Here is a 12964-nt window from a genome sequence, read left to right on the forward strand (position 1 = left end):
ACAATATTACAAGGTCTGAAAAATGTATGGGCTTTGGAGTCATACAGTTCTGTTTTTTAATCCCCATTCTGCTGAAGCCAGACTCTATCTGTGTACCTTGGGCAATTCCCATCTTCATTTATAAAATTATAGATAATAACAATATGAATCCTGTAGGGGGGTTTGAGAAGATTAAAAAAGATATAGTGTGTCTAGGCATCCAGGTCATAGTAAGTGCTCAGTGAATGCTAGCCTTTTATTACATTTCTTTTTGCCTCCCTGCTTCCTTGTCTCCCTCCATCTCCATTTTCTTTTTAGTCCAGTTATGTTTCCATTGCACACTCTGCCCCTCTTCAAAGCTTGTTCCTCATTTCCACTATGAAAGGTTCTCACTATGGTCTCCTAGTATTAGACCCAATCTCTAGTCTAACTAGACTAGACTGGAGTTTGAGCCACTTGCTGCACAGTATTTCTTGCATGTTCAAATCCAGAGTTAATGGACCTTTGACTTAGAAACTACCTGTCAGATGGTCTCCACTAGATTTTGATCTCTCAAGCCTGCACCCTTGAAAACAGCTCCCACTATGGGAAAAGTGGACAGCAGGTATACCAAACACAGGGGAGCAGGGAGAAGTCTTCAAGTATCAGGTCCTGCTTGGGGTCAACTGGTGGGGTCACATCCTCTTCATTACCTCCTCCAAAAAAACTTATAAAGCTCTGACCTGAAGTATAATACTCTGTTTGAAACCTGCCCCAGTGAAGCTGAGGGCCTGATGAAATGACCAACCATGTCAGTCTTCAATATTGCACTTTTTTTGTCATGTACAGTTGATGCAATAAGTGGCAACACTACACAAGACATCCAGGGAGAACCGTGATACACACACGCAAAGATGGGGTGGAGGCCAGGGCTGGAAAACTCTTTCAGGATGATGATCAAGCACTGATCATTCCACAGCACCTGGAAACAATGCATCCACTGGAAAAATACTAATTTATGGGAGATCTGTTTTGCTGCCTCAGCATGGCTTTGAAAAAATTACTGCTCATGTGCAATAGTATAGAATTTATATCTTCCCAGTTTTTTAAACACGTTCTAGCTCTTGTTTTAAAAAATACCTCAGGGTTTGAAGCATTTAAATGGGGCTAAAATTTGAATGTCTCTATTTTCCGCTCGCTTAACCAAATCTTATAATTCCTTCAAGCTACATTCTCCCCACATTATCCATAAAGACTTACGTGATCTTTCCTGCTCACAATAATCCCTCATAGAACTTACTGCCTGTTTCAAAATTGTGATCTATTTCATATGCTAAGCAGACTATTAGTTTCATTTCCGAGTGAGTGTATTTGTCACACCAGTACCCATGATTGGATGCTAAATTTTGTTTTGCCTGATAACCCCAATGCTTCCAGCTCACTTATTACCTTCTGCCAAATGTTCCTGATACCTTGGGTCACCTGCCAAGGTCTGTTCTCTGGCATCTCCTGCCCACTTGGCTGGCCTCCGTCAGGCTGCGTGAACATGACTTACCGTGGTAAGTCTGTCTGCTATGTGGAGACCAGTTTCTGGGACCACTAATAAATATATTGATTTATATCTGTATATATATATAAATATATAACAGTCTGTCTGCCCACTGGACCAACAATGATGTCAGAAGCACAAAACGGTGACAGTAAATAAAGTTGCGATTCAACCTCTAAGACACATATCATGAAGAGAACAGGCATTTATGGTTAATCTAGGAACTATTTAAAGAATTAACCCTTATTCCATGTCATCATGTGGGACCCATACCAGAAATTACCATTACTGCGTTTTCAAATAGGAGTGTAGACCTTGCATAAGAAAAATAAAGATGAAAAATAAATGTGAAGAGGAACTTTAAATACTTTGAATAAAGCTATATAAAGTATTCCCAAAGCTGAACAATATGTTAACAATATGTTAAAACTGCTGAACAGACATTTAAACAACCCTTTCTAAGTAACCTGTAAGCAAAACAGTTGAAATAACTTATCCGAAAAATATATGACCACTTGTCAAAACACTATGGCTCTTTAATTAAAATAGTTTCACACTTGTTGCTCTGCCCTACGTTCTAAAGGAACTGACTCCACTTTCAAAAATTATGACCTCAAAAGAAGTGCCCTACTAAAGTCAGGTCAACAGAGTTTGAAAGTCTACCAAGAGGCATAATGTCTATTTTTTTTTAAACTAGTCAATCTGCTTCTAAGAATGATGCATGAAACAGAAAAAAAAAATTAGATTTTTAGATGTTACACAGTGAGATGTTTGTTGAATGTAATTTTCATCATTATTTTTTCAGTGCATTAAGAATTAATGCACTGAAATATTTTCAGGACTTTTCAGGAAATATCACTTTTCTCTACGTGCTTTCCAACTAGTCCAAAGAGTTCTTTTTAACACTTAACTGAGCATTTTATTCAAATTTTTATTTGGATATTTAATTACTGTGGGATCATACTTCAGTGGATATGACTTAATCTAATAGTATTGATGGTTCATTCTCTTGCTGTTGGTAAACATTTTACTTCTTGAAAAATCTCATGATCTTTGGCTTTCCTGAAATAATGTTATGTTCATTCCTTTGTTCTTTCATTCAGCAAAATATTTATGGTAAAGCTGCAATGTACTGAACATGAGTTAGCTGTGGGAATGAAAAAATACATTTCCTCTCCTCGAGCTCACATGTTACAGGGGGAAGGCAGGTATGTAGGTACAAAGATAATAGGCAGGTATATAGATAAATTACAAGAACGAGAAGTATTGAAAGGATGTATCAACAGTGTTTTCACACATGTATTCATGAAAATATGAACCTTGAATCTTTTTTCTTCTCTTTAAAAGCCTCTCTTCTAAAAGATTTCTCTCATCACCTTGAAGCACATAAAGCTATTACATATATGATGTGTATTTTATCTATATTATGTATCTATTTATATACATAATATACATAAATCTAAGATACACACACACCCACAAGATGATGTGAGAAGCTTTCTAGGGGAGAGGCAGTTAAAGAAAAGGAAGGTTCAAGGATACATATATATGTGCAAAACCTTCCCATAGTTACCTATAAACTCTAGCAATTTAGCTCACAACTGTATCCACCTCCTGGGCACCTTGTTCAGCAGATGCTATCTTGATGCTAGGCTACACTGGTCCAGTTGTGAAACTGAAGAGTTTTTTAATCTCCTTACACCAATCTGCCAGAGTCCAGTTATGTAAAGCATTTATGAGAAACTTGCCCATAGATATAACTTCATCAGCCTCCGTGGTCATCACCACTGCCTAATCCTGCCACCTCCCCCACACACTGGCTCCTGCACTCGCTCCTGCCTGTATCCATCTTTCTGGCTTCTCACCTCTCCTACTCCGTCTCCTCCTCTCTCTTCCCTCTCTCACTCTCTCTCTTCTTGTCTAGTAAAAAGCCCAGAATGTTCTTTAGCTTATGAAGAGAAACTTCCTTCTTCTAAAGTCTTCATATCAGAAAATAGATCCTGGCAGCGTGGGTTAGTTGAATTTAAAAGTGCGAGGTGGGAATTTTTACTTTCTACCTGAACCATTCATCTAAATAAAGATAGTCTTTCTCAAATGTCTCTACTTTTCTACTCCTATTTATTCTATTAAACTATGAATTCCTCTCTGCAGCTACAAACTCCTGTGCGGTGTGTCACTGATCTTTGATCTCCCTTCCCCCTGTCCCCCGTCTCCAGCACCGGGTGCAGTGCACACTAGAAATGAATCTGTCAACATTTTCTGAACTTAATGGAACAAAACTGATTCTTACCTTGATGATTATGATACTACTCCCAGCTAGAAAACTTTTCTTGTTCATTGCTCTGCCTTTTCAAATTCTAGCTGCCTGTCCTTCTAATCTAATCTCTGCTCTGAAGCTTTCCCTTACTACGTTGGCTACACGTCTACACTGCTCTCTCTCTCTTTTTTTTTGGTGAACTCCTAAGACACATTTTTGTTCTTTGCTTACTCTATAACATGTTGTATTTTTAATTCTTATATGTCTTAGGTATATCTTTTCTTCAATCTAGCAGAAAAGATGAGTAGGTGGGATAGAACTGCAAATTAAATACTTATGCAAGGAATTAAAGGAGTATATAAAAGTTAAGTGATGTAATTATAAATATTAAATGAATTTGAGATAAGATTTCCTCAGAGGGAAGTGTTCTTTACAATTTACCTCTTATGTTCTGTAGTAATGTGTGTTTTATATGAGTCATGTTATACTTTACTGGCAACTGTTTATGCCTTAGTTCTAGTGAATTTCCTAAAACTACAGAAATATGTGATACAACCAATAGTTTTCACAATAAACATAAAAAAATTCTATTTAAAATATTCATAAAAATAAATAATTGCACTTTCTCTACAAGTATTCAGAATTGGCCTACTAATTTTGTTAAAATAAAATCTTTACAGCAGTAATATCATATTCTAATGGTTTCTTTTCTTTTTCTTTTTAACCAAACATTAAACTCTCTTTCAATCATATAAGTTGAATTTTCCTACCATTAGAAAAGCCTAGGGTCTATTGCTTTTAAATCACTTAATTCTAATGAGGGAAAACCTTTCAGTAAAACTACTGCCTCCATTTCTACCAAGTTTGCTACTTTTCTATTGCTCTTTTGTCTAAAATATGTGAACATAAAGTGGATTAGATCAGAGTTTAGCTGGTTATGGACTTGTTAGGACATTTGTATTAGATATTTTTAAAAAGCTTGACTATATATGGCTTCTGGGGCTGTTTCCTTAAATTCACTCTCTCACCACATGCACTAGTTCCTTGCACTTCAACATGATGCTCCCAGAGCGGGACAGAGTTTGCATGAGACTCAGTGCTGAAATGCCACTTCTTTATCCTCTATTACTCTGGGCCTATTGCCGCCCTTGTAAGGCTCTGTGCTAGAGAGGCTCCAGGGATATATCATTATAAGCTATGGTTTCTGCTCTATAGAGCAGGAAAAGGTGAAATGCTGACCTGCAGTTCAGGTAAAATGTGCTGCAGGACTTGCAAGGAGGAATTCATCCCCTGGCTTTACTGAGGGCATTGGAATGGTCTTCAATGGTAAAGTGTAAATGAGCAGAGCAGGAGACAGATACAACCTGAGGAGGAAACAGAGGCTCACAGACATCCTGGAATAAGCGTGCTGTGGTTGGGGCCAAGCAACAGCCCTCAGGGCTGGGTAGAGCCAGAGCACAGAAGATATGGGAGAAAACACAGCCAAGGGCAGACCGTGGAGAGCCCTGAGAGAGAGCTCCTAGAGTCTGGACTTCATTCTCGGACAATGGGAGTCACTGACAATATTTTTGGTTGAAAAGTGACATATACAACATGGCATTTCAGCTTGGAAGCTTAGGAAGGTGAGCTGTGTAGGGCGTGTGGGACAAGGGGACATCTGGAGGCAGAAGGTTTCACTGGAAATTATTTTACAATAGTATAGAGGAGAGCCAGGACTGGAATGGTGGCAGAGAAATGAGCAGGGAAGGTATGGCTACAAGAGACGTAACAAACAATGAATCGATAGGCCTGGCTGGCTGACCAGGTGTTGGGGGAGAGAGAAAAGGAGTTAACAGACCTACTTTGGGGGCCCCATTTTCAACTCCTTGTATTAATTTGGTTTTTGAGGCCCAACCTCTCCCCCTTTTTCTCTGGGACTGCTTCACCCCCAGTCAGTTCACAGCTGGATGCAGGACAATCCAGTCCCTGCTATTCCTTCCCTGGAATCCAGAATTAGACCCGACAGCCAAGAGTAGTCTCCCTCTGAGGTGTTGGCTGTGGCCACCTTCTTCTACGTGAACTGGAAAGCTGAAAAAGCTGCTTTACAGTAAGAGAGAAAAAGAAAGCAGAAGTGAAAGAGAAAAAGATGAGAGATGGAGAATAAGAGCTAGGACTGGGTTCCCTGTTACACTTTAGTCTCTGCTTTCATGTGTCCCTAAAATGCTACTGCATCCCTCCTCTTTAATTCTGCAGGCCATCCTTATAATGCAGTAATACATTTCCTTCTTTGATTAAGCTGGCTTGGCAGGGTTATTGTTACTTGAAGCCAAAATGGTCCAAACTGATATATTCCTCAGCAGGGGCCCTCCATCTTCAGTCAACTGGTGCTCTGGCCACTCTGTACACACTTCAGTACTTTACTGACTCCACATTTTCATGCCATTTCCTTCATCTAGAATGCCTTTCCCTTCTAAATCCTGCTGACTCTGCCTGCATAAATCCTGACTATCCTTCCTTCCATCTCTCTTTATGAAGTACTTTTTGAGTGAGTCCATAATATCTGCAAATTTTAATGTCACATTTTCCCACTTCAAGTCCCTGATTTTAGTGAACCTATTGCAAGAATAATTAAAACTATATAAAGAGGGTAAAAGATGGTGGATGGTAGTAGGAAATCAGGAAATTTATGCTCTCACATATACAGTTTTTTTTCACATATATAAATTTAGACAAATTAAAAGATAGGGCTTCCCTGGTGGCGCAGTGGTTGGGAGTCCACCTGCCGATGCAGGGGACACGGGTTCGTGCCCCGGTCCGGGAAGATCCCACATGCCGCGGAGTGGCTGGGCCCGTGAACCATGGCCTCTGAGCCTGCGCATCCGGAGCCTGTACTCCGCAACGGGAGAGGCCACAGCAGTGAGGCTCGCGTACCGCAAAAAAAAAAAAAAAAAAAGATAATGGTCTACTTGGCTACTAGTACCTTTGACTTTAAGATGGGTTCAATGAGGTACCAGTAGGCCACTTGGCCAAAGCAGATATTTTACATATAATAGTATGTTAGTTAGGAGGAGTATTAGATGAAAAAAGATAAAATAGCCTTTAAAATGTAATGCACGACATTATTGCATAAGTGCTATAAATTCAATTTTATAAATATCCAGAGGCGGTCCTATAGCAAGTGAGAGACAGGTATGGAACCTTGCCAGTGCTTCCTTACTCAAAGTCCAGGGCTTTCTTCACTATGCTAAACTATCCCATGGGAAATAAAAAAAGAAATACATCAATTTTTAGATGAGACAAAGAATTCAATTTCATTTAATTTTTAAAAACAATAATGTATTTTAAATCATCATCTATTAAAATAATAATATACTCTAGGAACCCTCTTGAGCCTCTCACACCTCGGCTATGTTATATACCAAAAAAAACCCAAAACCAAAACAAAACCACCCAGATTGTTATTCTCTTTTAAAACACTAACACTAAAACACTTAATCTCTTATAAAGGCCTCTCTTTGCCTGTAGCAATGAGAAAACCAATCTGCTATCCTGTGAAATCTCACATAAATTCAGAACACAATGAAGTTTCCTTTCCCTTCAGCAATGGAGCCTTTGTTCTGGTCACTTACAATGCCTCTGGAGAGGAAAACACAAAATTGCCTTATGAAAGTCATAAGAAAATGTCTAGCAAATGGATGGGTATTTAATGAACAAGATAAAGTGCCAAGTAATAGTTAATGTCTCTTTCCGCTCGATTCAAAGGAACACCCCTAAGACCCCAAAGCATTCACACCAGAAGATTACACGAGTAGCACCGATAAGCACGATGCCATTGTACAAAGAATCTGTTGCTAAGCAGGGCAGAAATATTGTTTACATGAAAATGGAATGATCTCTGGTGAATACTGAAAGAAAGTGATAATTTCCATAAGCAGAAAAAGCATTTTTATATTATTCCATTTCAACTGCTCTAAAGCCCTGAGTTGCTTTGGCAATCGCTTATCCCTGCTTTGTTGGCTTATATCATCCTCATCTCTGCAGCTTTCCATTTACTAAATGGCAGGCGTTTTTTTGTTTTGCTTTGTTTTGTTTTTTTCCCTGAAGCTTTGGCAAAAATACCACAACCATTCTGTATGGTTTCCAGGGGCCACCTTTCAATGGTCATACAATGACTTTTTGGTGCCCTTTTCATAAAAGCCCAGTTGGTTTATCCTCTCAGTAAAATTGCTGAAAATATGATCAGAGAAGGCTCCATTTATAGCAACTGTAAACTATGCATTTCTCTAGCTTTATGGAGCCTTTCACTGTATAGTGTTTGTTTACTGAGAACAGAGCATGGAGTGGCTTCAGTGAGAGGAGGAAAATACAAAGCCACTTACCTGCATTACAATAAGGAGGTCAAAGACCAAGATGAAAGAAGCCAGGAAGGCTCTGGAAACTTCATCACTGGGCAAAAATCCCCGATTCAGCTTGTCCCAGCTGATCCAGTCAGTTGTAATGACAAGTACAACCACAGATGTCAGAGTGAAAAGAACTGTCCTGAAAGGAACAAGACACTCAGTAAAAAACATTAGACGTAATAATATAAACAGTGCAGAGTGCATGTGATCTGCTGTATTAAAAGTCTACCCCTTGCCAAGTACCTATCCTAAGGCATAGTCACCAAAGGAAGATGAAAAAAGAAGCAAATTAAGAGCTTTCTTTCAAAAGCAATTAGAAAAAGGTATGACAGCATCTCTTCCAAGATTTTCCCTAAAGGGCAATAAGGTAATGGTTATAGAACAAATAGTTAACAATAAAATATTACAAATAATCATGGTTAGTGCAATATATGTCCCCAAAAGAGCATTGGTTGTAACTCTCATTACACATACATTGTTTTACTGAGGGTGGTGAACAAACATATATAGGAACATAAGGCAGTGGGTAAGGAAGTCTTTGGATTCCATGGTTATTCTACAGAAGAGAGGGAAGATAGACTGGTCCCTTCATTATTCCCTAGCCTGATGAGCTCTGTAGAGGAACCACCTCTACGTGCCAACTGTGTAGCCTCTTCTCCTCATGGTACTCATATCATAGATATCTTGTGGCTTAGTGACCTGTCCAGGTCACACCATGTCTAATCCTCCATCCATCGTTATAAGATACTAGGGGCCTGAGATTTTTCTCTTACTTATTTTTGTAGTTCCTGTAAAATCTTACATAATTATATGCAGATGGAGTTCAAAGAATGTTTGTTGAAATTGTAACAATTATCAATTAAGCTTTTTATAGAAATCAAAAAATATTTAAATTAGTCTTTAATATTGACATTCAAAGTAAATCTGAAATCCGGGCAGTGAAAATTCAATCTGCCAGAGAATTGTCCATAATGTTGTAAAGCCTCTGCTTTCAGAGCTATATTTGTATATAGAGATTGTTTTGAATTATAAAAAGGAAAATAAAGAACAACAAATATTTTGAAAATAATTTTAATGTAAAGGAATAAATAAATAAGAGAAAAGAAAAATGGAATAATATGAATCATCCTGGAATTCTCTTAACAATTGAACAGAATACAAATTTCTAAACTGAAATTTTGGTTTTCCTTTTCACAACTTTTTATTTGGAACAAGTTATACTCTGATAAAATAAGTATAATGAACTCCTCTTTAGATTTTTCCCCCCATGAATAGAAAATATACATTTTTTTTAATTTTGGAAAATAAAATTTTTTTTTAAATTTACTTATTTTATTAAAATTGCAGACTCTCAAAAGAATTTGACTCATGATCTCCAAAACATAAATTAAAAATTATCTTTGCTATTGTCTAGAATATCTTTGAGCATTTCCAGAAATTCAAATGGATTAAATGAGCATGGGAGAAATCCAAAATAATTATTAAAATACAAATAGAAAGAAATTGCAAATATTATATAGTCAAACATAAGAATATTGGAATTTTAAACAAAATTTTCTCCAGGTTAAGTTGATTCACTTGTTTTTGTCTTTTTGAGTTTGAGAAACTTCAAGGAAATTTGAATGCAATTACCACAATTTCTTTTGTCAACAAGGAACATAACAACTTCCATGAAGAACAGATAAATATTGACTATTCTTTGAATCTCCTTTTGGTGATAAGGGTACTTCCTCATCACTCTTGGCTTTTCATATGTGTGTTTCACAAGGATGCTATGAATATATATAATTCTTCAGGATGTACTGTATGACCGTACAGGTTGGTAGATGGTTGGGATCCCAATTCTCTCAAGCTCCCCCTTCTTTTCCTCCCCAGCTTCCTTCACAAGGCCCCACACCTTCCTGTTATCCAGCACTACAGGGTGGAGTCTTGGTGAACCTTGGGTACTCCAGCACCTCACTCCAACTCTATGGCCAGCATCCATCCTATTGGTTCAAGCCTGTGGTTGACAGGTTAGTTTTTTTTGTTTTGTTTTGTTTTTTTGATTTTTTTGATGTGGACCATTTTTAAAGTCTTTATTAAATTTGTTACAATATTGCTTCTGTTTTTTTTTATATTTTGGTTTTTTGGCCCTGAGCCATGTGGGATCTTAGTTCCCAACCAGTAAAAAATGAACCCATGCCCCCTGTGTTGGAAGGCAAAGTCTTAACCACTGGAATGTCAGGGAAGTCCTAACAGGTTAGTATTTTTAATATCATCCCTGCATTTTCCCCAAGAGCTACGTGGAAACTTCTTTTTGTGAAGACAGATGATTACATTGGAATTCATACTCTAATGTTACTTTGTTGGTCTAAATATGTAAACTGATACTGTAAAATTAAATACTAATGCAGAGGAATATTTTTAGGTGACAAAATCTGAGATTTTGGAATAAGCGTTTGTTGAGCAATCACAAACCTCATCTATTACAAGATTTATAAAGGAGTTATTCTTTTTTAATTTATTTTATTGAAGAATAGTTGATTTACAATGTTGCATTAATTTCTGCTGTACAGCAAACTGATTTAGTTATACATATATATATACATTCTTTTTCATATCCTTTTCCATTATGGTTTATCACAGGGTATTGAATATAGTTCCTTGGGCTATTCAGTAGGACCTTGTTGTTTATCCATTCTATATATAACTGTTTGCATCTGTTAATCCCAAACTCCCAATTCATCCCTGCCTTACCCCCTCTCCCTTGGCAGCCACAAATCTGTTCAAAGGAGTTATTCTTATTCATGCTAACAATTTCATTGTGAATAAAGTCATTAAAATTAATCATTAAAACTCTTTGGTAATGAGAATTTATCATAAAGCCTGTTGTATAAGAGCTTCCTGAGATCAAATCTGCACCAATTCATGTCTTAGATGTTTGCTTTATTTGATACATTTCATTTATCCAATATATAATAATACTCTTCCTAAGACCTTTTCATAGGTGTTTTCCTGGCTTTATTAAGTACTTCTGTTTTGACAAAGAGTATTGCTACAGATCTTAAGAAAAAGTTACTGGTAATATTTTATTACTCTAAAGAGAAATTAAAGGAGGTATTCTGCCCTATATTTAATATTTAATACTAAAAAAAAGAATAAAAATGGCAATCATTAAATATGAATGCATATAGGTCAGAGAAAGCTGTAAAAATAAGTCAAGAGAACGGAAAAAAGAAAAGGAAAAGGGGGACCAAAATACATTAATTGGTCATTCCACCTCCAAAATTATATTCAATGCCTTATCTAGATATAGGTATGGAAGCAAATGTATTGCTTGTGGCTTGTTTTTCTGAGCCACATCTTGTAAAATTGATAGACTTTACCATGCTATGATAATTCAGTTAAAACACCAGTTTAAAAGAACCATGACTCAATTACAAATTACTGTTACAGTCATATGCCACTTGTAATGTGTCAGGGTCTGGTATAAGAGCTTTACACAAAATAGTATAATCCTTACTACAAGTCTACTGTCACTACCTCCAATTTACAAGTGCAGAAACTGAGTCACAGAAAGTTCAAATAACTGGACCTGAGTTAAAGACTTTATACGTTATATAAGATATAAGATGATTCAAACCTAGGCTGACTCATGACAGTATGTGTACGTATTGTCTCTCATAGGAAGCACTTGATTTTACACTCTTGTTACTAGGTCTGTAGCTAAGATTTCACTTATTTTCCATTTTTATTTTCCATTTTTATTATAAGTATAATGTTGGAAAATTATCATCCAGGAATACTTAATATTGAAAAGTAAAACTCACAGAGACTCTGACAAGGACTGACAGGAAACAGTTAACAGGGATATTTTCATGGCAGTGAAAATGGACCCTCAGGGATGCTAACCATCAATGCAGCACCCTTGGGTTTTTATTTAACCAGAACGGTTGAAAAGATGTTTACTCTGGATCACGATTCTTGGGAGTTTCAGCTTCTCTTTTTAAATAGCATCCAATTAAACAATTATCTGGATTATTTCCTTTCAATATGCAGCCAGCACCAGCAGGACATCCTGGCTCATCAATTCTACTGTCTCTGGTTTCTGGCCACCAGTCAAACGGAAAGAACTCATACATAATTATCAGCTCGAGTGGTTAGTCTCACTTCCCTGTTTTCAGATTTCCAGTTTGTTTGCTTTTCCTCAATTGTTGCTAATTCCTCTTGGATTAATAGGAATTAGAATGTGAGACCAAGAAAGGTTAACAGAGCTTTTTTAATTCACTGCTTCCCAATCTCTGGGCTGGGCTCCTGGGAAGCACAGGGTTGCTAAGAAGTGTGAATTTATATGTGTACTATGAGTTGTCTGTAAAGTGAAAAAATGAAATGTTTCCAGAGAGGTTAGGGGACTCACTCACGTCACACAGACTGCCAGGGACAGAACTACCATGAGAACTAACTCTGAGCAAGGACTTGCCCTGTAGTAAACCACTTTCTCTCTTTTGCTAAAAATCTTCAGATATGCTAATTTTTTTTTTTTTTTGCGGTATGTGAGCCTCTCACTGTTGGGGCCTCTCACTGTTGTGGCCTCTCCCGTTGCAGAGCACAGGCTCCGGACGCGCAGGCTCAGCGGCCATGGCTCACGGGCCCAGCCGCTCCACTGCATGTGGGATCTTCCCGGACCGGGGCACGAACCCGTGTCCCCTGCATCAGCAGGCGGACTCTCAACCACTGCGCCACCAGGGAAGCCCATGCTAAAAATTTTAATATCATCTGGATCTCATCTGGGAACATACTTTATAGCCTACCCAAATATCTATAGTGTATGTTGACTGGAAA

The 12964-nt window shown here is 37.6% G+C and overlaps 1 protein-coding gene across 9 annotated transcripts in view; it reads right to left on the reverse strand.

Annotated features, from left to right (window-relative positions):
* Positions 1–12964, reverse strand: part of TMEM117 (transmembrane protein 117) — a 558938-nt gene that overhangs the window by 111076 nt on the left and 434898 nt on the right. For all 9 annotated transcript variants that reach the window (XM_027093552.1, XM_027093546.1, XM_027093548.1 and 6 more), the window contains one exon: positions 8123–8282. In XM_027093552.1, coding sequence (XP_026949353.1) covers positions 8123–8282 — 160 coding nt within the window. The remainder of the gene's footprint in view (positions 1–8122; positions 8283–12964) is intronic.

Source organism: Aethalodelphis obliquidens, unplaced genomic scaffold (genome assembly GCF_003676395.1).
Source record: "Aethalodelphis obliquidens isolate GAN/ISIS:26980383/991018 unplaced genomic scaffold, ASM367639v1 scaffold84, whole genome shotgun sequence".
Lineage (NCBI taxonomy): Eukaryota > Metazoa > Chordata > Mammalia > Artiodactyla > Delphinidae > Aethalodelphis > Aethalodelphis obliquidens.